The sequence below is a fragment of the Hermetia illucens genome, chromosome 4 (assembly GCF_905115235.1).
Source record: "Hermetia illucens chromosome 4, iHerIll2.2.curated.20191125, whole genome shotgun sequence".
In the NCBI taxonomy this organism is placed as follows: Eukaryota; Metazoa; Arthropoda; class Insecta; order Diptera; family Stratiomyidae; genus Hermetia; species Hermetia illucens.
This window is the reverse complement of record NC_051852.1, coordinates 49,758,167-49,783,968: the sequence shown is the minus strand read 5'-3', so window position 1 is coordinate 49,783,968 and position 25,802 is coordinate 49,758,167. Positions and strand designations below refer to the sequence as shown.

The 25,802-nt window shown below is 44.1% G+C and overlaps 1 protein-coding gene across 1 annotated transcript; it reads right to left on the bottom strand.

The window, feature by feature from the left end:
* Window positions 1–2,503: 2,503 nt before the first annotated feature.
* On the bottom strand, window positions 2,504–25,612 carry LOC119655626 (transmembrane protein 68). The gene is made up of 4 exons (XM_038061596.1): window positions 25,064–25,612; window positions 24,869–25,007; window positions 13,289–13,955; window positions 2,504–3,075 (listed from the first exon to the last, which is right to left on the bottom strand). Exons 1-4 carry the CDS (start codon window positions 25,107–25,109, stop codon window positions 2,971–2,973), a joined length of 957 nt encoding a protein of 318 aa, XP_037917524.1. The 5' UTR covers window positions 25,110–25,612; the 3' UTR covers window positions 2,504–2,970.
* Between the last annotated feature and the right edge of the window lie 190 nt (window positions 25,613–25,802).

Below are 25,802 nucleotides of genomic sequence, written 5' to 3'. Positions count from 1 at the left end.
CATACTCGGGCCAAGTTTGTACAATCTTGTCTTTGACCAACTAGTCATCAAGCTGTCTAGTATATCGGAACAAATCACTCCGGCTGCTGACATCCTCATCCTCATCGAGGGCAGAAGTCAAAGCGAAATTGAAGACCTTGCCCGAAAAGTCACAGACGATATTACCTCGTGGTGCAGCGATGTGAAACTTACACTATCAGTGAGGAAAACGCAAGCAATCCTCCTGAAAGGGAAATTGTCCAGGAGGGCACAGCTGAAAGTGCAGGGCAGCACTATTCAAATGGTTGCAGATCTAAAGTACCTGGGCTTATGGATCAGTGGGTGTAAGAGGCATAAACGATATATGGCTGAAACCGCTAGCAAGGCAAAAAAAATATTTAGCTAGCTTGCCGGCCTTGCAAATTCCGAGTAGGAACTAGGAAATAGGCCAAAAACTATCCTATACAAAGGGCTATCGCTGCCGATCTTAACTTATGGGGCGATAGGATGGGCACGGCATATGAGCGAAGCGAACATTTACGAAAGGACTCGTGCTAGTTTCATTATCCGTGAGGTTTCTGATACTCGGTTTATACCAATACCTGGGAAATTGGATGTTAGGATAATATAATTTCCTGGCGCTAGTGAACATAATGTTAAACTCTTAAGGGGATTTCCATGGTAAACCTTTAAAGAGATTTTCATGATAAATTTTTACGGAGATTTTCATTCTATACTCCCAAGGAGATTTCCATGGCAAACTTTTAAGGAGTTTTGGAGAAATCTTAATTAAACTTGTCAATTGCGGGGAGAGATAACACGCAAGGTAATTATATCTGGGAATGTAGAAATTACCGAAATTTACGACAGGGCAAATTGTAAAACATGGCCCATAGGTCAACTTTTTAGGAGTACTCGCGCTAAAATCTTTATCTCGGGAAATGCCTTTGACCTAAGCCAAACCAATTAAGAGGACTTTGTGGGGAATCTCATTACAGGCAAATTGCCTGACCCAAATTTTAATGTGGGGAAACACGGGTAATTAAATCCGACTAACGCGACCAAGGGGGTTTCTTTTTGGGTACAGGGTTGAACCAGAAATGCTTTGAACTAAAGGAGACAAAAATGTATGACAGACGAAACAGGGGGTAAGAAGACAGAGTGGAGAAGGGGAAGGGGGGAAGGTGACCGACGCGAAACGAGCATTACCAAAGGCTCGGCTTTTGATACAACAGCCAAGTTGGCGGCAATGAGCCCATGTAGAGCTCGGAGATGCGTTTCCTCAATCTACAAGATAAGCCCCAAAGGCTGTCGAACGGATGATGGCACCGGTCTCAGAGGAATCTGGGGCAAACGCGAACTCGGGGTTGAGTGTGGCCCATTCGCAACATAGTGCGAAGCGTTGGACTCGAAGTGGTTGTGGTGTTAAACAAGTCGGCAAGCTAGAGTCGCATCCCCCGGTGAGGAACTTGTAAGGACACATCTTTGCAAGAAATCTACCATCTGGTAAAACCAGAAAACAAACCATCCAGGAAGGGAGGGGTGGGGGTACGGCCTAACGGCTCAGGCACTCCAATGGCACCGTGCAGTAGACACAGACTCCATGTCTGCTTTCCTTATTTGTCAATCTTATTTCTTACGCCATATTCATTTTCTTCGATTTTTTGTGACTGTTTCGCTGACCTAGAATTTCCGGTGAAAGATTAGCCATAGAATTCATGTCTTGATTTCGTTCTTTTGCTGGACCATACTCTACCTTTGTTTTTATGAACCTTGCATTTTGTTTTTCGTCTTCCGCTCACCACAGTCGAGTTTACCCTTTTAACTACTTAATACAATTTCCAATGACAATACGTTGGTGATTACCTTGTAACTTATTCAACCCAGGATTAAGCTAGAACCACAAGCTTCATTGAAAACCCAGGCACATATCTTACATGCCAAAAAAGAAACCGGACCACTTAGAATAAATGATTACAGAATTACTAAAAGGAAATTCCTTAGGCTGAACCGACGTCAGAAAAACCCTTAAGCCAATCAAATCCTTCATTAGCCTTTTTCTCTGATCTTCCAAGGCACAAAGTTAATGGCGTCCAAGTCGTTCAACATTAGACTAACGGCAATCGTCTGAGTAAATTAGATACATAATTGTTTCTCCTAGCAAAATGTCGGATCACAATTTGTGACAATTAGGAAAGAATGTTCTGAAATGAATCCTTGATGGAGATACGATAAATCCATTTGACGACAACCAGATGATATAGAGACTGAAGTTTTTGTGAAAGTCGAAATTTCCTGGGAGTACCGAAATTGGGAGATCCTAATGATTCAAATTCTATCCGGTTTATGGGAGTCAGCAAAAACAAGAATCTTCCGTCATGTTATCCATCTCAATGCAAATATTTATGTTGATTTTTTGTTGGAAGGGTATGTAGTTTTTCAGCTGTAGCTTTTGAAAATCAATTTCAATGGGAAACGTAAAACAAGCATGTTTACATGATAAAAATGGAATACAAATGAGCAGTTTCGATTTCTATAAAACAATTCGCTTGTTTATTGTGTCCTGAGAACAAAAAAGTTTCTGTACAATAAATAATATTTCTACTTATCAACTATGTAAAAACATTTAATACATGTACATTTGATACTAGTTTGCTTTCCATCACTAAAAGGGAAAATAAACTATTTTATACCAATAAGCATCCAATAAAATGTATCTTCGCTTCTACACAAGCACTTGTCACATTTATCATCAATATTTTGTTACGCATTAACTAACCTATTTCTATCTAAAATCATAAAACAATTGGCCTCTGGTATTTTCCGTTAGTACTTCAAAGAAATGCTGGAAAGGATTTATGGTACACGCCCAAGGAGTCTTTCATTTATTCACTCCCTCAAAACCACCGTTCACCGCTATCACAATATCCACTTTGATCCTGAATATATAAAATCCGCATGACACTCCGTTGGTTTTCAAGAAATCTTCATCTAGTTCGATTTCCGTTTGAAAGGAATCCGGTCGAGAAGAGCTTTCAGAATACTTCCAGGTATCCGTTGATGTTTATTTATTAGTTCTTCTAATTGGAGGGCCACCTGAAATGAAAGAAAAAGTTAATAAAAACAAATACGAAACCCTCTACAGTTGAAGTGAAAAATTGTGAGTCAACTTGAAATTCTAATACTACCAGAAAGGTACTTTTACGTTGCCAAGTCTTCAAAAATACAATTTGAAAAATAGTCTTAGGACTATTGGGAATTGAATTGACTCTTGCGTGCATTCCGCGATAGATTCAGACGAATTATTTTCTAGTTTGCTTTTCTGAATTGCCACTAATAGTTTCTGTTGCAGTCGAGTCGGTGGATGAAGACGTTTTAACCAACTTGTTCCCACTTTTATGGTCCACCCCTCCATTTTAGGTCAGCACCCAAGCAATAAAAAAATGAAAGACGAAGACGCTTTCTCACCTGTATGAAACATACTTCGATCAAAACTTGGCCAGAGCTAGAGTTTTTTGTCAAGGATTTAGGGATTCTAAATCCACATCCACTTGACTCCTAGCTATCCCTCTCCGAACAGACAAATATGTTGATGTTTAATGTCTCTTCCGTTTCTTATGCGAATTGGGAGTAACACATTTCGGCCCAACTGCTCTCAATTCTCTTCGTCCCCGTCAACATCATCAACAGCGCAACCACCGGTATCCGGTCTAGGCCTGCCTTAATAAGGAACTCCAGACATCCCGGTTTTGCGCCGAAGTCCACCAATTCGATATTCCCAAAAGCTGTCTGACCTCCCCGTCAACATCGAATTCAATTCAGTTCCTTGGATCTGTTGTGTGTATGCAGGACAATCCTACATTTAAATACATCTCAGTGATATGCTATGGTTTCGAAGTACTGTGCCCTTTTAGAAGCTACACCCCAATGACCATGACCTATGGAATCCTGTTTGCAAAAATAGTGGACAATGAACACCAGCAAGCTGACTGTATGGTGGAGGAGAAGCTACAGCTTCTGAGCACTCAGCTTGTCTTAGCCCATTGTACTCGCCACCTCCGTCTAATGGAATATTCCGGACTCGTTAACGTATCGCAAGATTTCCGTTAGTGGATGTGTTGCTACCCGTCGCAATTGGAGAACATCGGTACCAAAGATCTGATGCCTGATGCGATCTTGAGTAATTCTTATCTTGAACATATGCCCAGCTAGTGAATTATGGCCTGTCAGAATGCCCACAATACCCCTGCAAGTCCTCCTACTTTTCGACAGGATAAACTTTGCGGTACTCATGTTCGGTTCTCGCAGGAAAAGTTTGGTGTGTCGAGCAGCATTTAGGCTCTGCCACCTGTCATTATGGGAACCTTGTTCCCAGTTTTCGAAAACAGACTTAGATAATGCTACTGATACTCCCATTGCTGGCTCCGGTCCCGGCATAGGGGAGATCAACCCCTCTTTCGCTAAAACATCCGAAATTTCGTTTCTCTCTACGCCACAGTGACCAGGTACCCAGAGTAGTTCCACCGCATTAAATCTAGATATAGAGTTCAAACGGTTTCTGCATTCCTGAACGATTTTCGGGATGTTCAAAGGGCTACTCAATACCCTCAATGCAGCTTGGCTGTCACTGCAGATTGCGATGCGCCTGCCCTTCAACCGCTCGTCAATCACCCAGTTTGCCGCCCTTAGGATCGCATAAACTTCGGCTTGAAAAACCGTTGCATATTGTCCCAAAGAAAAGCCCACTTCTCGTTTTTTCAAGAGATATATTCCGGCTCCAGAACCCTCTTCTGTTTTTGAGCCATCAGTGTAGAAGACTTCCATATATCCCGCCACGCATTCCTCTGGGTCTTCCCAGTCCTCTGTACGCTTCAGGGTAACTTCATATCTTCTACCAAACAGATGTATGGGAACACGAGAATCGGGGGGCATTGTAAGAAGTGGATTCAGTCCTCCCAGTAGCTCTTCCAATGCTCTGTGCCCCCCACATCCGTTATTTCCCCATAGATCTAATCGAATTAGTCTATGAGCTGCTCTCATTGCAGTGCTTTGAATAAATATGTCCAGAGGCCCGCAAACTGAGTAGTGCATTCAGAGCTGCGCCGGAAGTCGTGTTCATGGCACTAGTGATACCCAGACACACAGTTCTTTGCAGTGCGGCGAGTTTACGGTGAAAACCTTTTTGTCTCACCTTAACCCACCGCACTACGGATGCAAGTACGAACATCGGCCTAATGATGGCAACGTATATCCACATTATCACATGAGGCCTGAGTCCCCATGTCGAGGCAAAGGTCTGTCTGCACAGCCCATAAGCTGCGAGAGCTCGTTTCATCTTTACCTCTACATGTTTTTTCTAAAGAAGTTTTTTATCTAGAGTGACTCCCAGATATTTCACTTCTTCGGAGAGTTGAAGGGTAGTACCCCTCACCTCAGGGAGGCAAAGTCCACCCAGTTTTCTCCTTTTTGTGAATAAAACCATTGTGGTTTTATTTGGATTAACTGACAGACCACGTCTGAGACACCAACTGTCTATAAAATCAACGGCACGTTGTATACTCCTACACACCGTTCCAAGATCCCGATCAACAGCAAGCACAGCCACATCATCAGCATAAGCTTGAGCGTGTATTGATAAATTTTGCAATTCGCATAGTAGTGAGTCGATTAGCATACTCCACAGAAGTGGCAAAAGCACTCCTCCTTGGGGACAGCCCTTCGTTGCTTCTGCAGTCAGGTAGCGATCGACACCCTCCTCAGCGCACAGCAATCTCTGCGTTAGCATAGCATGAATCCACTTAATTAAAGCATCATCAACACCGTGCGCTCTGGCGGCATAACAAAGTTTTTTAAAGGCGCACAATCAAAAGCCACCATTTAAAGTTGCATCCTCTATCTTTGTGACCAAAGAATGAAAAGCAGACTCACAGGACTTTCCACGCTGGTAAGGTTTCAGTATGAAGACTACCTTAACCTGTTGCCAAGAAGAAGGCACGTAGCCAAGAGCAAGACATCCTCGAAAAATATTTCTTAGAGGTCGCTCTAAATGCTCCATACCCTCCTTTAACATTGCCGGATAGATGCCATCCACGCCAGGTGCTTTGAAATGTTCAAAGGACAGTATGGCAGCTCTCACCTTTCCATGGGTAACAACCGCTTTCGCAGTGTTCCAGTTCCCCTTGCAGCACTTGCGTGTTGAAGGGGTTGCAAGAACCGTCAACTCTCCCCCTGCCACTTCTCTCACCCTGCCACTTCTCTCACCCGTTCTCCCGGGTGGTATACTTCATGGAGGGTCTGTACTGAATCCAGTCTGGAGGTCGTGAAAGTACCGTCAGATTTTCTAAGAGAACCCAACTTGGCTGACTCATCCCTTTGAGGACTCTACACAGCTTTGAAGTCTCTCTTTCGCCTTCCAGTTCCTCACAGTACGCTCTAAAGGAGTCTCGAACACCTAAGGATCCTCTTATATTCACGCTGTGAGTTCCTGAAATTTAACCAGTCTTCGTTCTTGTTACTTTTGCAAGCACGGTTTAGAAGTCGCCTGGTTGATTCCCTGAGTTTTCGCAGTTCTCGGTTCCACCAAGGAACCGTTTTACCGCTTTGGCCTCGAGAAATAGGACAAGCCTCTCTCTAAAAGTGTGCAGTTCAGAGTTTTCAATTCATCTTCCAGCGCCAAAGGAGTCCTTAGTCGCCTAGGGAAGTTGCCAAGAAGTTCATTGAACTTTGTCCAATCCGTTTTCCTAGGGTTCCGTCTTTGTACTGCAGACTGATCGCCCGCAATAGTCAGATTGAATTCTAGATATCGGTGATCTCACAGTGGAGACCTCGTCTAGCACTCGCCAGTGTTTAATCAACTCTAACAATTTTGAGGTACAGATTGTTAGGTCAATTACTTCGCTTCTTCTCGGTCCCACAAACGTAGGGGCGCACCCTACGTTTGCAGTCATAAGACCACCAATAATACCAACAAACACAGAACCGATGAGGTACAATGTTACACAACTCCTACCGCCGCCAAGATCAATTTCGTCCCTTTTTCTGCCATCTTCGAAATGTCCCCGTTCATGGCAAAGCATAGAAAGACGAAACTCAACGACAACTCGTCCGTCTATTCTCATACTAATTACCACGTGCTGCGAAAAGACTGAATTTCTAACGGCGGTTGGACACTCGTTCTGGTAATCCACCTGAAACGTACAACGACATCATTGAAGCGCAGGCATCTACCTAGCATAGCCATAAGTTGTCAGTCAAACGAAACACGCCGAGAATCGGGAAATAACTAATAGCAATGGAAGTAGTATTTCTGCTTGAAAACAACTGTTGTCGTCCAAAGAGTCAGCAGGATGTGGACAATGGCACATTGAAGTTCACAACGTATAATAAAGGCGTCGTAATAATGGCACAACATGAGTGCGGACAAAGTGCGAAACAAATCGAGCAAACCGTTAAACCGTTGTCTCTAAACGAGAGATCCATTTCGTACTCTCAAACTTTACCCCGAGACTGACGACCGCGATCGGTGTGAACGACAGAAGTCCATTTCTATGAGAAAATTGGGAAACGGGTGGCGTGCCGATCCCGATAGATATGTTGGACAAATTGATTTGGTCTCTTTCAGATACCCTCTTACAAGTTTCGAGGACTGGTGATTTCAGCAGGACACAACCCCGCCCATAAAGTGAAAAAAAAACAGTAATAGTAGTGGCGAGTTCAGATCTCAATCCCTTGGAAAACCTGGTCTGCATTCAGTTGGAGATAATTGACTATATCCCCCTCCTATTTACATTTGCAATCTAAACTTCTCTTTTATATTAACTAATCTACATTTTATATGAATTTTGAGTCCGAAAGGCGTTCCATTTCTATATAATGAAATAATTTTTTAGACGCTGATGAAATATTCAATCCAACCTGTACATACCACCACGGCGGCAGTTTCGATGGACACTTCATTCTAGCACTACAGTCCGTTTCGGGCCTTGGCTTTCGCTCGCTATTTTATTTTATAATAAAAGACTGCGCTTCATTATCATCACACATAATGCTATGCAAGTGATAAACTCACAGTAGCGGAGACAAGCACAAAGACGAACACGACACATCCAAGACGCCCAGGATTGGAACCCGGAGCAACGATTTTGAGAGGCTATATATACCTGGCGTACCAGGTTAATCCCGACCTGAGTTTCAAACGCAGAGGTGCATGCGACCAGACGCGTGTCATGGGTTGAGGATAATGACATGATCCAGGGGGTCAGCTACAAATATCGCAGGTTAATCCTGTAAATAAGTAGCCGCGGACAAGCAGAACGTTTCCATTTATGTTCGCCTTCACCTGACCTATTCTTCCCTTTCAGGGGGAGTAAACCTCCTTCAAAAATGCGTAATCCAGAGTGAAGTGATCCACGCGCCTATCGGATGAATTGTAGTGACATTATACTGTATATCAGCGGCTCCCCTCCAAATACTTTCCCTGCCTTTGGAGGTAACCATGGGACACTATAGCATTGGAGCTCTATTGCAGGATTGGCTGCTTCCCCCATATTCGTGGGGAAAAAATTGGAGACGTTTTAAATAATTTTAATGGCACCCCAAGGACACGAAGACAGTACCTAACACGATTGAGAGTCGCTCAGCAACATCAGAACGGCTCTTCGCCCTTGGATGTTTTGGCCGTTATGCCATCAACCACCAGGGATGGAAGACCTAGGCGAACGAATTTATCGTCCGCGCCTTTTCCCGTATCACGAATTTGGAGCGGAATCCATCAGAGTACAGGCACCGACTCTATGACGCGTCCATAACCCTATTTCCGGAACTAAGTCATGTTCCGGAACAGAACGTTCAACCAGTACCGAGTGATAGTGACTAACAACACAGTTGCCCTACCAACTAGACAACAAATCTTCCAAAAAGTTTCACTTGAGCTACGTGTGGAGTCACCAACTTACTGGACTAGTCAAAGAAACGTTAGATATTGTTTTCTATTTGTAGTTAAGTCCAAAATTGATAGACCAGTAGCTTACTCCAAACTACAATTTTATTTTATTATGTATATATATATTTCGGGAGCGACTTACTCCCTTCATCAGTACAAAGCTACTAAAAACAATTGCGATTCTACCGTATATATATATACATAATAAAATAGAATTGTAGTTTGGAGTAAGCTACTGGTCTCTCTACCAGACTACCAGACCATATTTCCACCTCCATTTGGTGACCACTGGGAGTTCTTTCTTAATGAAAAACTACAGACAGAGAAGGATAAAAGCGAATCTTCCTCGCCTAAAAACAAGAGAAATTTTACCAACTGGCGCTCCAGGTTGAGGGTTAGGTGGAGCTGACAACTCTACATGGAAAAGAACAGCAACAGCATGTGCTCGGAATTAGTTCCTTAGTCAACCAAAAAATTAAACCGGCTTTGAAAATATTAACGAAAGTCTATGCACTCTGCGCTTGCGAGGAAAATTTAGAAATATAAGCCTCGTTAATGTTCACAACCCTACAGAGACTGTAGAGTCGGAGAAGAATTAGCAATGGCGCACGAAATGATTGTTTGAAGTACATAATTTGCACAAAGATAGACCTCTGCAGACGGGAGCACTTTCGAAGAAGTTGACTATGTGTAAATTGAATGCTGCCATCTTTTCGCCTTGATCAATGTCAGAACGTATAGGGAAGCCAATATAGACTTGGATCACTATCTCGTTGGTATGATGCTCCGAACTCGAATAACAACAACGCCTAGTATCCCTTCTGATAATCAGGTGAGAGTGAACACTGAAGCCACTCACAATAAAGCCATCCGTAACATCTATAAGGGGGAAATGGATGCCACAATAACCGAAGTCAACAGAGGTCCTGCAGATGAAGTATCGACAAGTGAAGAACGTTATTATTGATACAGCCACAAACATACTTGGACCCAGTTGCAAAAAAAAAATCAGAACGGTTGGTTCGACGATGAATTTCACTAGCAGCGGAACGGAAGAGTGCTGCATACCATCTCAAAAAACACGAGCATGCGCAGAAACTTATCACGATGCCTGTGAACTCGAAAGGGATAGGGAGTAACCGTACCGGACGCGGATAAAGCAGGATAAAGCTTTATACACCTCGATTCCCATCCTGCCGAGACAAAGATGCAACTAAAGACGATGGACAAAAAATCAATGCCTGACGACTGGCAACGAAGCATTATCTGTCTCATAGCAAGGGAGATATCACGCAGTGCAGCAATTATAGAGGTATCACGTTTGTGAGCACTATCCATAAGATATTCTCCGTTATTTTGCTGCTTCACTCCAGGGAAATCAGAAGCAGATCAGGTTTTCTCCGTAGCGCGTCGACTTCAAGGCCGCCTATGATAACATAGCCAGGGTAAAACCAATACAGCCATGAAAGAATTCGATATCCGGACCAAATTGATGACCAATATGCGAAGTCAGATAAAAGTAGCAGGATAACTCTCGAGACTATTCGACATTAACAACGGTCTAAGACTGGGAGATGCCCCATCGAGCATCCTTTTTAACTTGGCCCTGAAAAAAGTGATCCGTGGTGCTGAGGTAAATCTGAAGAGCACCAGCTTCTTCAAGTCCACCCAACTACTGGCCTATGCTAACGATATCGACATCATGGGAAGAACCACCCGAGACGTACAAACTGCCTTCATCCAGATCGAGCAGGCGGCGCGAGATCTTGGGCTGCACATCAATGAAGGCAAGACAAAATATATGGTGGCAACGTCAGCACCGAAGACGAATCAACCAACAACATCAAACCGCACTGGTCAAACACGAAGAAGAATAAGGATAGGAAAATATAACTTTGAGACCGTTGACAATTTCTCCTATCTAGGGTCGAAAATCACAACCGATAACAGCTACGATGATGAAATCCGCGCACGGTTGTTGTCAGCCAACAGAGCCTATTTCAGCTTACAGAAACTGTTCCGCTCGAAACGGCTCACCATAGGGTTCAAGCTCTTACTGTACAAGACAATGATCTTGCCAATCCTCGTGTATTACTCAGAGACTTGAATTCTTTGCAATAAACTCACGAACTCTTGGCCGCGTTCGATAGATGAATCCTCCGAAGAAGGCCGTCTGGTTGTGGACGAAATCCGGCTCAATTGATTGCAGTGACAGAATGACCCAGCCGTGAAAGTATATAAGAGCAACATCTATGGTAGAAAAAGAAGACGTGGCAGCCCCTGTCTAAGATGGTGTGATGGCGTAAGCCAGGACGCGAAGCCGATTTTAGGGATATCGAATTAATGGATCTCGACGAAAAACCGGAATGTCTTAAGCCAGGGATAGACTGACTACCGGTTGTTGCGCTGCTGACGATAATTACCACCCCGATGAATATAAGACTATTGCGATTTTCGTTGTCATATGTTTCGCAATTACAAAGTTCCTCTCGTCTAACATTTATCTACAAACTCTAGTTGTGGGCTAGTCGGTTTTCCTGGCCCAGCATTTGTAACAACATGAAAAGCAAAAACAAGATTCTCAAAGCCTTAGCTAAAAGTGGGATAAGGGGACCCTACTGGTAGCCTACAAAACGATCGACAGATCTTTAGCAAGCTGTGTAGTTTCCATCTTGTCCTAGCCTAGTCTGAGTTTAGTCTTACTACTTAGTAGTTGAGTCTTACTACTTAGTAGCACCTACTGCACAAACATTCAGACCTGTCATCTTAGGAAATCGAAATCCTGCCTATAATAAACGATAATAACTGTCGCCTAAAGGACAAAACACTACCTCGTCGAAAGTGCGACGCAGCATGAGAGACCTCGAAACCAATATCCAAAGATTTGGCAGGGAACCTCTCAATGATATACCCTGCAGACGTACCAGCGGTATCATGAGGACGACCTCAAGTCGGTTGACTACTTTCTTGAGCCTCAATAAAAAGAAAAATAAGACCGTTCTCGTAAAATTATGGCGAATATACACATAGAAATGAACTCGAGGCATATCTAGGACAACAACCAAATGGAATCCGTTAAAATCCTATTTAATGACGTATAGAGGTTCCCTAATATTACTGTTGGGAAGCTAGTATAAGCATCACTGTATCAAGTACATGCCCACCCTGCAGTAAAATGCAACAACACGCATTGTCCGTTTAGACGTTAACCGGGGTTTCCTGGCAGTTGATCGGGTATTTATTTCCCTGGGGGTAGAGTCGCGACTTTCCGCTGGAGAATACTCTACCTACATGAAAGTCCTGGGGGTTTAACGTGAGTACCTGCCGTGTAGGCACAATCCCACTGTGCTTTTCGGACACGGATTGATTTTGTGACCATAATCAGAGCCCCGCCATGACTAGCACAGCGGTACTGGTTTATACTGACTGCAGGCTCAGCATTCATACCAGTGGATGCGAGGTCTATCTAACACCTCTGCCGCAACTAAGGAGTACGGCACCCGAGTTGTACAGCGCAACTCCACGCTTGGGCTCCTCGGAGCCGCGATGTAAGCATAACCACAACCACCATGAAACTCTCACTAGGGGGCCAACCGCAAATAACCGGGCCGAGAACACATCCTCCAGGAATTTTCCTGGAGCATATGCTTTCAGAGGGCCATCCCGGTTCCCATAGTACCAGATAACCTCCGGTGAGGCTTCGTGACAGAGCCACTTCAGATGAGTCCCTTGCAGACTCGAGTCTGATCGCCCTCCTCGAGTACGTGGGGACGGAACTCCCCAACGGGTTAACTGGAACCCTACCTACGATACATATTCTAGCCCGGTGGCTCACCTATTAAGGGACATGGGGACAGCATTCATGCGTGCCAGAAATTGCTTGAATGAAGACCAGCCCTGAATCTGGCATCTGTCAACCTAGCATGTACTTTGTTTTGGCTTCTTCCATATAACCTTAACAAATTTTCTTAACTCCACACCGAACATAATGATCAGTGAGCGGGCGGGTTTCCTAATTTACAATGAATAAGATTCAGGTTTTTCTCAACCGGGGTATTGTATGTTCTTCTAGAGTCAGAGCATTTGTTCGAAAATAATTACAGATTAAAAAAATTAGAAGGCATTAATTCTTCGAAACTCACAAAGGTAACTGAAAGTGAGGGCCTCCTGGGAGCGAACTCACTGTATTAGTTTTTCCATTTTCCATTTAACTCTTCCAAGATAACAAAAGCTGCCTTTATGGCTTTCCCAGATGAATAAACTGTTTAGTTCCTTCCTCTATTTTCCACGAAATGAATTAATTATTAATAATCTTTCCTAAAGTTGTTCATAAAAATTAATTGTATGAAAAAATACAAAATATCTCACCTTCTCCGTTAACTGTTCCGGCGTCAAACTCTCATCGAATTCAATAGCCTTCCCCACGTACGTACGAAACTTAACCGGGAAACCTCCATAAATCGGCCGAACAGGAATCCTAGTTGCATTATAAATCTTCACAAATAGCCAACTCCAAAAGTCAATTTGCCGAAATCCTTCACGGACATTTTGCGTGAAAAACGGTATGATTGGAACCTTCGCCTCAATAGCCACTTTGGCAAATCCCACTCTATTTCGCCACAACAATTCGTAGTTATGATTTCCGAATTGCGCTTCGTACACTCCTCCTGGTGAAATGGCCAGCAGATGACCCTCTTTCAGAATTGTCGCACATGATTGCACCGTTCCGGGGCTGACTTTAAAAACGTCACTGATCAACCCCCAGCCAGGAACCTTCCATAGGAACCGGTCACCGACAGTATAGACAAGACGATTGCGTTGTAGATAGACGCGTGCGAGGAAATAGTACATGTCGATCGGGATGGCGCCATGGTAGAAAACAATCAGTGCTGGCCCGGATTCGGGAAGATTTTCCATTCCAGTCACTTCGTAGCCGTGATAAATACGCCCGTGAGCATCCCATATTGCTGCTACTACTTTTCGGCCAATATCCCAGAAGTTCGGTTCGCTGATCAGTGCTTGAAGGATGACTTGCCTGAAATGAATTGACGCTTTATAGATTGAATAATAACAGAGGAAAATGAAATTGATGTAACGTAACAAATATGAACAGTGAAAAATTCAAAACATGAATAAAACATCATTTTCGAGGCTCGTCTAGAGTTAATTAACTAATTTGGGTTGCAAATAAGTTCCATTCGCTTTCAATTTCATTAATGCACTTTTTCTAAGTTTGTTTGTGCTGATTTTGCCCCCTAAATTCCCGCATTTTTATTAAAAATTAGTCATGACGGCCAACAATTTTTCGTTGGTGAGAAAACTTCGTTTCTATGTAAATTAATCAAGAATGAAATGTGATTCCGCCGGTTTAGCATTATTTGGAATAAACAAGTTTTTGAATCTGACAAAACCTGTACTAAATCTGATTAAAGAAAGAGAACGCAAGATTTGCGGTTTGTAATCTCCTTGGTTTAATCGAAATTTAAGTAGTCCCTTATGCAGTTGATGACGGGTTGCATCAATTTGAGGTGCTTAGAATACGACCCTCAGGACCGATTCGGAAGTGCGACCTTCAGCAGTATTACCACAAGGTCAGTGAGCTCAAACGGCAGTAGACGTGTTTATTTGCAATCATGAGGGACATTTCGTTATCATCAACCAGTCACTTAGCTTCAAATGATAAGGAAGGTACACTATTCTCGGCCATTCAAACATGCGTCTCCATCGGCGCAAGCTGTTCTAGCACAGATCGACATTCAAATGTAAGAACGACGGCAGGACATACTGAATAAATCGTAGTATAAGCCTTACTTTCATCGAAGAGGTAAGAAGCAATAACTACAATTCAGACATCCATAGTTCAACTACACTCCCGGTCGGAATTGTCTCTCCGCCCAAGATTCAACTTTTCGTCGAACCGGTTGGTCATCATAATTCCTGGGAAGTTGAATTGACGGGACAATGATGTCAACCCCAATTGAGCATATTATTTTTCTAACCAGCACAGATTGTGGGGCAATGAGCAATGCCAGTGAGGGTTCAAGTGCAGTCGAGTGCTTACTCACATCGTGACCAGACGAAAAGCTTCATTTGTCATTTCTCATTTTAACAACATTCCATTTTTGTTTAGGGATTCTTCTACTTAATCCTTGTCACGTTCAGAAGCGAGGTCGGCTCGTTTTGATGGGTTGCGCCATATTGCTCGGTTAAACGCCTGATCGGGATGCAGTTACGAGGCTTTCAGATCACCATCCAGAGTATCAAACCATCGTCGTTTCGGCCGCCTTTTTGGCCGTTTACCATCGACTTCGATGTTCAGCCCAATCTTTGCAAGTTAATTCTCGTTAACGCAAATTTCATGACCACACCATCGAAGACGCTTTATTTTAGATGTAATCAAGGCGTTTTCGACCACTGGTCCCACAAAATATCTTTGCCTCCATTACCGCGAGGCACCGCTTATTGTCTTTTATAGTCGGCCAACACTCAAAACCATAGAGGATGGCAGAGCGGACGATACGTTGATCATAAAGAACGCCACTTCATCCAAGTTACGCTAATACGTGCAAAATTTCATAATGCAATGCACCGTTGGCTGATAGCATTGATCCGATATATTTGAATCGTTCAGTTCTAGGCAGGTCACTGAAATGGACAGCGAGAGTGTCTGCATGAGACGATCATTCCATTTTTCGACAAGTTGCTCGAAATCTGCTTTGCTATGAGGCGCTAGGAAAGCATCATCTGCATGAAGCAGTGTACAAGGCGCTTGACGTTGAATGTCCCTTGTGACGTGTCCATAACAAGAACAAAGCGGAATGGTGAAAGGCCGCTTCTTAGACGAACACGAAGCGGTTTTGATATGCCCGCCATTTTTTGAACTTTAATTTTTGGATCGGGGTACAGCAAATTAACGCATTGCACGAACTTTTCTGGTTCTAGGTGTTGTCGTAGAGCATACCAGATGTGTTCATGGGGCACACGGTCAAACGCCTTCTCTAGATCCAGAAATGCAATGTAAAGAGGGTGATGTTTCTCACGGTATTTTTTCGGAAACCGAGCATTATGTATTGCGACACTAAGTCCCCAGTGCTTGAAAAGCCCCGCTTCATTTACGGTTATTTGAATGATGTTGCGAATACGGTCGCCAAGAATGCGTTCAAAAATGTTCATGGTATCGGACAGCAACCGCATCGAACGATAATTTGAACATTCTGCTCGATTGCCTTTTTTCTTCCATATTGGAACGGTGGTGGTCTCTTGCCAGTCAGATGAGGTTCTGGCCCTCTTCAATAACCCGATTGAAGAGCTCACAGCAGAAAAATATGCTACGATACGATTTTTGTTGATGCTTGGTGTTCCTTTAACCAATTTCATGTAATCAAATCAAGCGAGCCATATGTGGGAAAAAAGCTATCTGGGGCCTAGGGGCGAAAAGAGCTATAGAACGAGCAAGAGAAAGAGGGGAACATGTCAGAGGCGACTCTATTCCGGAGCAGACAACTAAACTCCGTATTATTGAAAAAGGAGAGTGACGAATCAAAGACACCGTCGGTTCCAAAACATCCTTTCAACTACTAAGGACGTAAGATCTGGTAAAATAACAATACCTGGGGAAACCTATAGGGTAAGCGCTAGTCTCTATGAAAATAGCCGCATTGCTAGAAAAAAGCTGGAAGAGAAACACAGAATAAAGTAAAATCTGGTATTCTCTCTGGGATGTGGAGATGTGGACCCTCTATTGGGTCTCAGATCACGAGGATGATACAGTTTTACTGATGGACGAGGCCAGGAAGTTATTTAAAGTCCGTTACCGAATCCTTCTTGGAATGCTGGCAGCCCAGAGAAGCTACTTATTAATACTCAGAATGTGGACCTCAATAGGAATAGAATCTCAGTTCTAAACGCAATGAGAACGGTTTGATGGTTACTATGGCTCGTCTCAACTCTCTCTTCAAAAACACAACCCAACAGCCGAGAAATGCTGAATGGAAATTTTCAGTATGGTAAAGCGAACTGCAATGGGAAAACTTTATTTTGTTGAACGAAAAAACTTTAAACAATGGCTTTATTGGCTCCAAGCGAGGGTAAGCGGGATGTACAGCAAGTGCAAAGTAGCGTACGACGTGGTAAAAAGAATTCTACCATGGCATTGGTCAATGATTTAGCTATCGTATACCGCATCACGAAACAATTTGCACAGAGTCGTAACATAAGAAGCTAACAGAAATATGCTTTTTAATGGCGATAAGGACACCACCCCCGATAGTTTACACGATGCCTGAAAATCACGATCGCAACTAAGATTATATTAGAGTCGAGGCACGTTTCAGTTATGTATATAAACGAAACTCAAGCAGCTTGGTCCGGATCGAACTAAGTGCGAAGGCCAGGGTGACGAACTTTTCGGAAATTTATAGTGACGCTATAGCCTTTGTGCTAGTTTCACGATGTTTTTGTGTTGTTATATCAATAAGATAACGATGCTTTTTAACACAACCCGGTGCCGAGCGAACTGGGAAAAAACGAAAGGAGGAAGGGGCATCTAAAGGAGACTTCACTCAGGTACTCTCCAGGGCTCAAAAGAAGAATAGGAATAAAAGGCAACAGCACAGCACATCATCAGAGAAACCTTTACATAAAATTAAGGAGAACACGAAAAATGAAGCATTAAAAGAAAAGGCATTAGGCGCGAGGATAATAAATAAAGGTACGTTCTGTGAAGCAGTCAAGGGGCTTCTGGGAGAGAAAGCTTTGGTTTCTACCCTGGAACACACGTGCTCTCTGAAAATCAGAGATCTTGACTACCTCACAGAAAAAAACGAGAATGTCGGGAAGTAACCAATGTCCGCATTGGTATCACCTCTGCGAATTCCCTGAACTGGCTGTAGTGGAAGTTGCGAAGCAATACATAAACTTGATCTAAATCGAAACAAGGACCCAGCTTCATGGCATCCCGACATATCAAGTACCGCTGCCACCTGGATTCAGGACACCTGGATTCGGTGTTTAGGGATAACTTTTTCAGTGTCTATCTAACACCGAATGATACGATGCCGGACTATCGACGTAGGCTTGATACTCTGGAGGACGCTGTCTTGGCCAAAGAGGGTCGGATCCTGGTCGGGGGTGACTTCAATGTCAGGGCACTTGAATGGAGCATGCCTCGCCCAGAGGGAAACGAGAACTTGTAGTTTTAAACGCCGGATGCACCCCAACGTCCAGACGCCCAGGCTGTGAGGGAAGCATTCCAGACGTAACCTTCGCGTCGGAATTGCAGGCGGCACATGTGAGCGAGTGGCAAACTCTAGTAAACTCCTCAGTAAGATCATCAAGCCGTTATCTTTTCTTAAATTTTCAGGTTTAGCTCGCATTTTATTCATTCGATAGGCTCACGCAAATTCCCCTTTGGGATATTTTTCAGAATCATCTGCGGACCCACGCCAAAAACCCCTAGCAAAAGTGCGTTCTACGAGACATTCAAGGGGCTATTGGGGAAGAAGGCTCTCGTTTCTAGTCTAGAGTCTATGTGCTCTTTAGAAATCCGAGGTCTTAACTGTCTTACAGGAAAGGTCGAAGTAGAGGAGGCCATAAACCGTGAATGTCCAGCGGTAACCAATGTCCGGATAGGTACTACTTCCGTGAATGATCGAAGCCAACAACTCACAGAGGTGAAAGTCCCCGAGCAATATACGAGGAAACTCCTTAGCAGCGGGAAAATCAAAATTGAATGAGTAGTATGCAGAGTTCTAATACGGATAACCCCCACCACGTGCTACAAGTGCCTGAACTATGGACATACGTCAGTAACTTTCAAAGAACCGCGGATGCGATCAGGTAGGTCACCAACCAAGGACCTGTAATGGAAGCGAAAATTGCGTTCTCTGCAAGGATCATGACGCGTCTGGTAAACGCGTTGCACACAATGCGGATTCGGAGCGGTGTCCAATCTTTAGGATGGAACTAGAAAGAACTAGGACGCGATTAGCATGATCCGTGGCCGAATGAGACCATGCCGGACTTCCGGCCACGGATTGATGTTCCGGAGGGCGCCCTTTCGTGCACAGAAGGGCGAATCCTGGGAGGAAGGAGGAAGGAAGCATCATTGATATAACTTTTGCGTCGGAATCTCTGGCACCGTCGGTGGGTTAGTGACAAGTCCTAGAAGACTTCTCGGCAAATCATCATCAGTACGTCGCGTTCGAAGTGGTTGACGCAACTTGCTAGCGTGCACAAATCCGGGGCTCCATCTGCGTATGGAACATCGCAAAGGTGAATATCGGGAAGCTCGTCGAAGCTTTTGGAACAGACAAAGTCCCGCTGAAGGCCGATTCGGGGGGTGGTAGCGTTGCGGCTGACACTATCGTAAGGTCAATGATGAACCTGATAACAAAAGCGTGTGAGACTTCCATTCCCTGGAAAAACCCCAGCCGTCACAAGCCTTCCATGTACTGGTGGGCGACAGAAATTGCCGACCTACGGAGCGAGCATCTTAAGCTCCGCGGTGAGGTCTGCGCCATAAAGGTATGGTGTCGTCATAAATCAGCAAATAGGAGTCTTCGCAGTTTGATAAATAGAAGCCAAACTCGCGGCTGGCAGAACCTAGTCAACGAGATAAATGAGGGACCGGGGGGATTTGGTTATAAACTTGTCTAGTGGTCGCGGCATCACGACGGGAGCGGAGTTTTATTCGCCTTTTTCGGAATTAATTTGTGTGTATATTCCGCAGCACTTTGCATATTATTGAATGCATTCGGGCGAATTGATCATGACAGAGAGAATGATTTGACGCATCCGTCAATGCATTTTTCTAGCAACATGAACGCGAGAAGTTCAAGGCCAAGTTTAGCGCGATCAGCTGATCGAGAGACGGCTGATGAGCAGAGGGGACAATTTTTGGCTCAGATTTCGGACTTGCTGGAAGCAAGTTGACAGTTGTGCTGTTTTTGTGCAGACAAACTTAGAAGAAGGTTTTGACCGCGGAAAATCAACTTGGAAGTGAAGAAAGTGGATCGAAAACGCGAGATTTTATTGAAAGGTTGTCATTTCGGGTACATTTTCTCTTTTGTTTCTATTTGGTATCTCGTATTTCTTTAAATAATTTCACGAAGAGGTGAAAGATTGGTGGGATTCGATGAAAATTGTCTGGACAGATCGAACCACTAAATTGCCGTGAAATCAGATATTTATTTCTAAGGAGCAGTTAGATCATTATTCTTTGTGAAATAGAACTCTGGGATTTCTAGGAGTGTCATAATAGAAAGGAGAATGTGAGTGTTTCCCAACGGATTCACATCGAACGGAAGGATTGCTTTTGGTTTTCCGCGATTTTCCTTTTTCAATTAAGGAAATTTATCTAAAGAAATTGTAGCTCGGAGGACTTTTCCGTAGTTAATTACTTCGTGCAGTTTTCTCTGAATTTTGGTGGATTTTATAGCCTGAAAAGTTGCAAAGTTAGCAACCGAGCGTGGTGAAAGTACAAAATTTTTGTCTTTGTCGATTGGAAAATTTGATTCGCAAAAAGGCCATTACAATGCTGAGTTTCTTTCCTGCGTCAGTTTCACCTGAAATTGTGTGACATCAAGGGTAGGCACTTAGGAAATTACCTACAGTTTGGGAAGAGTTTTGCATTCGGCGTAGACGAGACGCTAGGCTAGTTACGACAAGTCTTTTTGTTGATTTTCTTTTCGATTTTTGTGAATTGTTGTAGGATTCCGAATAAATACGAAGGAGTTTGGTTGGACTATATCATTGACCAGTTGTAGTTAATGTATTTAATATTTAAGCGATTCCGTGCTCACTTGGTAACTTGGGAATATTATCGCTCGGTCCAGTAATTGAGCTGCCCGTGAGTAGCGCGTGCATGAAGAGAATTTCAAGAAAATTGCGGAATTTTCCTATGGCATTGTGACTGTAGTGTCCAGTGAACGTCAGATCTCGTCATTCATCAGGACAGTCGTCGCGTTTCCCCGCAGTGTCTGCTATTCTTCAACGGACAATTTACACGAAAACCAACGTTTTTACAACCCTGGCCTTAAATCTGCGCCAATATGGAATCAGCATTTGACCCGTCCATCCATACAATTTCTGTCCCGTACATCGATTGGAATAACCGAGGTTTCTTTTCTTGTTGCTTCTCTGAATTTCATATATATATATATTATATTTGCATTATCGATGGTTGTAATGGCACTAGCGTTTTGACATTCTTCGCTTGCATACATTTATCATACATTTTAGGTAATTTCTTTAATTTGATGACTTCCTTCTTTTTTCCTCCTCCTTGACCCCGCAAACTTGTACACGTTTAGTTATTTTTATATCCAGTGCGGACTCACGCATCGGTATAGACACGTTGATTTTGTCAGAATAACACGTGAGGGATCAAAGCGCTCAAGGGACCCCCCGCCCCGTGTCAACCGAGCGCTTTAATGGAGCTTCAGTATTTATGGGTCAACGGTCCACGATCACCTAGCCACTTAGGTTTTCAGATAGCACTTTTCTCTAGGTCGTCTTCGGCCACTCAGGATTGTTTCATCACTCTAATCCACTACAGTTCATTACACTTTTCACCCGGCAAATCAGGGCTCTCCCGAAACCCTCCATAAGTACCAACTACATGAACTGCATTGTACGGGTATTATTCTCCAGACATCCCGTACGGGTTGATATCGACAGCGCGCGAAGCGTCGATGATTACCCCCTTTTCACAATAAGAGAGCACGAAGAAGCAGTTCTCACCATGAAAAAAGGCGTCAGGTTCTGATGGTATCCCGGCGGAAGTTTACAAACTGATGTTCTGCCAACGGCCAGACTTGCTACTCGGAGCGTTCAACGCTTTCCTGAAGGAGGACATTTTTCCTTGCCGCTGGAAGGTGGCGAGACTCGCGCTAATTTGTATGCTATGTACGCTTGACACGGCCGGGAAAATGCTCGAAAAAATCATCAGCTTCAGCGAGTGATTCGCGTTGGCAGGGACTTATTCGCAAGCCAGTTCGAGTTCAGAGAAGGGAGGTCTACGATGGACGATGTTATGGATATTGAGAGATTATCTGAAAGACCGCTGCCTGGTCTATGGGACGCTAAAGGGCCAGAGGAGGATGGAGATTAGAACGGGAATAGCACAGGAATCAACTTAGGGCTGGACCTCTGGAACGCTTCTTATGATAGTCTGCTAAGACTCGACATGCCAGAAGAGTCGCGCCTAGTCGGTTAGGAAAGACGACGTTGCGGCACTTATTGCCGGACGAATGTCGAACAGGCATAAAGCAGACTTGGCATATTGATGCGACGGATAAGCGGTAGGATGGCTGCTCATGGTTTCAACCTTGCACTGGAAAAAACCGAAGTAGTCATCCTGACTAGAAATAGATCGATCGGTGAGTCGATAATAGAGTCAAAACCAATGGCTAAATACCTTCTTCTTATTCTTGACTCAAAGATGAGCTTTTTCGAGCATATTAAAGTAGCAGCGGACAAAGTTGCAGCTGGAATTTCGGGCTTAAGACTAGTGGGAAATATTGAAGGTCCTACGTCTAGCAAGCGATGTCTTTTGATGAATACAACAGAATCTGCTCTGCTCTATGGCGCGGATTTATGAGCTAATGCCCTCGACAAGGAGGTGCATCGTACGCGCCTTGCGCAAGTACAGAGACGGGGTGGCGTCTGTATACTGCACTGTCTCTAAACCGGTCATGATGATAATCACGGGAGTGATCCACATTGTCCTTCTTACTAAGAAGCGTAAAGCCATATACAAGCGGAAGAGAGAAGAGCCAAGGGAAGTGGTTGCTCGTGAAGAACGGCAATTTAGATTAGATGAGCGGCAAATCTCTTGGCAAAATGAGGCAAGAGACAGATGGACTGCGCTGCTCATTTGCAACTTAGGTGCCTGGCTGAATCGGAAACATCGTGAGACTAACTTTTCCCTTACGCAGCATGGGGAGCATGGAGGTTTTCAATCTTACATGCACAAGATTGGAAAGGCACGACCTCCCGATTGTGTTTTACAACGGGGATCTCTCCAGACAACGTTGTCGAAGAGATGCTGAGGAGCGCTTACAGAGGGAATGCATTGCGTTCTAGTTCCCCTCATTGCAAAGAAGGTAGAGCTCAACTGGGGCCGAATACCAGGGGGTTCCTTGAACTAACAATTCCCTTCCTCCTCTGCCCTACCGGGTGAGCTTACCCGAAGTAATGTGACATACGGTTCCAGGCTAGCGCTCTGATGATGGGGAGGTGTTTAGTTGGTAGTCCGACTGTGTACTGTTGCGGAAGCCCAATACTCTCTCTCTCTTCATTTACCTACCCCCACGAAAAACAAGCATCCAACGCAATCGACTTCTGATCTGAGTACTAAATAGGGAGTACTGTCACCTTCTTAACATCGGCGCAAGAAATAGTTGAAACTATATCCAGACTGACAAGAATATACTGTTCTCCTTTTAGTTACATTCGCAATTTCATTTTTTACTCGTAAACGCAAAAGTCTGCTCTGTTGAACTCTCTTTCGCACCGCGCAATGCTAACTAAATATCAATAAAAATATACCGCACGTTGCCTAAAATTGTTTATTTTTGTGTGGAATTGTGTTGGTAATTGAAATTGTGACGTTTTTTCGCCGGCTTTGCAATATTCCACGCATATTTTGTATCGACGCCATGAATTGAGTTACGGTTTGCATAAATGTGCCAAGAAATTGGATAAACATTTTGCTATGCTCGGCGAAATTATAGTTGTTTGCTGGCAAGGGTCAAAATTGAAGGCATTGGCATAATGAGGACTTTGTCCTCGGGTCCCTCCTGGGTTTGTAAAGTTTTTATGGATGAGTGTTGAGAGCAGAAGAGTCAATATTGTGCGAATGCTTGAGGCGCATCTTTATTTTTGCCAAATAAGAACGACTGCTTGAAATGCGTTCCTCTGTCTTCAAAGTGCATTCGATTCGGAGGAATTCATGGGTGAACCCATTGCAAGACCCTTTACCAGGGGTGGGATCGAGGCAGATCTGTTATTAGTATCTTAGGAGATAATGAGACACAAATTCTTCCGAAGCGGATAATTCGTCTGTTGGCCGGTACACCTAACACTCATTTTCCGTAATCCACGGAATTTAGATTGATTCAAAAGTTGCTGCGCCCAACAGATATACATTTCTTTATTTCCTATTTTTGTCGAGTGGGCAATTCAGATTCTTTAGCGAGGAGTTGATCGCAGACTTCCAAAATCACTGACTTCATCGTTGGTTAAATTTCCCGGATGTTATCGGTCGATGTACTCACCCAAGATGGATTCAGGTGCCTCATATGTCCCGAACACGTCATCAGAGGGAAACTGTAAATGGAGCCACGGAAAAAGTTAGGAAGACACCGCAACATACCCCGAAAAGAAGTTATCGATGTTCATTTCCAGACCAAAAATCCGTTGATGCAGATTAGATCAAGGTCGCAACTGTTGACACTCCGCAAAGCAGAAAATCAGGTCCTCGCCTTGCCTGCTTTGTCTCTTGTCTGCAGCGAAAGAATTTAATGTCGAACGACGAAGCTAATCAAACAATGCCCGTGGAAACTGGTCTAATGCGAAGTGAGCATGGAGAGCAGAGCGGGGTAGGTGCGACTGAACTCGTGTTGATGTAAACACGAAGAACTTGTTAGAGGCACCGACAACAATTGGATTTGAACGAGCTCTAAGCAAGCATTTAATCAGTCCAAACGCCGATAACTTATCGCAGCATTATTGGAATCATAAATTTAATGGAACTAGCTCCCCGTTCTGGGGGGTATTTGCCTTCCGAATCGTCAGCGCAAACAATTTCCATTGTAAACACAAATTATTTGGGCAATGATACGTGCCCAGCACCGTCCAGGCCCCAAAAAATTAAAGATTCAAATGGAATCGCGGAAAGTGGTCAGCAAAGGGGTCGCGGCCCCGATTCCAAGTGCGCGTACTCACCTGTGCAGCTTGTAGACGAATAAAGTGATGAACGATATGTAAATTAGCGCGACAAACACCAGCGGCAGGAGGAATGTGATGATGAGTGGCGTGAGCAGTCGCCACAGCCACAAAGAATAGTCCAAATCGATGTAACCCTCTAAAAGCGAAAAGCGGATTAGTCCCAGCGCGGCAGCAAAGCCAAAACCAACTCACCTACGAAGCGGACCGCCGCATCCAAGTAACCATTCACAAAATCCATTTTCCCGCCCGAGATGTGCAGCCCAAATTCCCCGCAAGCAACGACCGTGACCCCGAAACGACAGCGCAAAACACGTAACACAAGCACCACCCGCGGCAATCGTTGACTGACGCGGAAAGTTCTCTTCGATTCTGTGCCTACCTGAGCGGCTACTTTCCCAGTGGACGGTGAATTTCACAAGTTCCCTGTGGTCGCAACTCAAGAAATTCTTTTGTGAGTCATTTCGTCGTTCGCTCGCTTATCACGGCCTCGCCTCGGCTTGTTGTTGCTGCACTTGTTGTTTGCACACTCGCGAAATGCACAATTACCGCAGTATCAGGGTTACATTCTCCGACGCCGTTTGATGCGTCCTTGATCTGCGACTAGTGGTGCAGGCAAATGTGCGCCGATCTCATTCAGGTAGTGAGAGAAAAACACGAAAAACGAATTTGCACAAAACACTAAGCACACCGAGGATGAGCAGCAGAGCTAGAATGACAGTTGCTCGGTTGATTGACAGTCGACCCGTGAGAGAAACGTCATTCTGGCCAGATAGCGGCTGGGAGCTGGGGAAAATAGGGGGATTCCACGATGGAGACGTTCAATTATTTGAAAATGAAATAAAAGCTAAATCGTGAAGATAAATCTAACGTACGTTTCCATATTCAAAGTTTATTGAATCTTCAACTTGAATTCCTTTAAAATTCGCTGCAA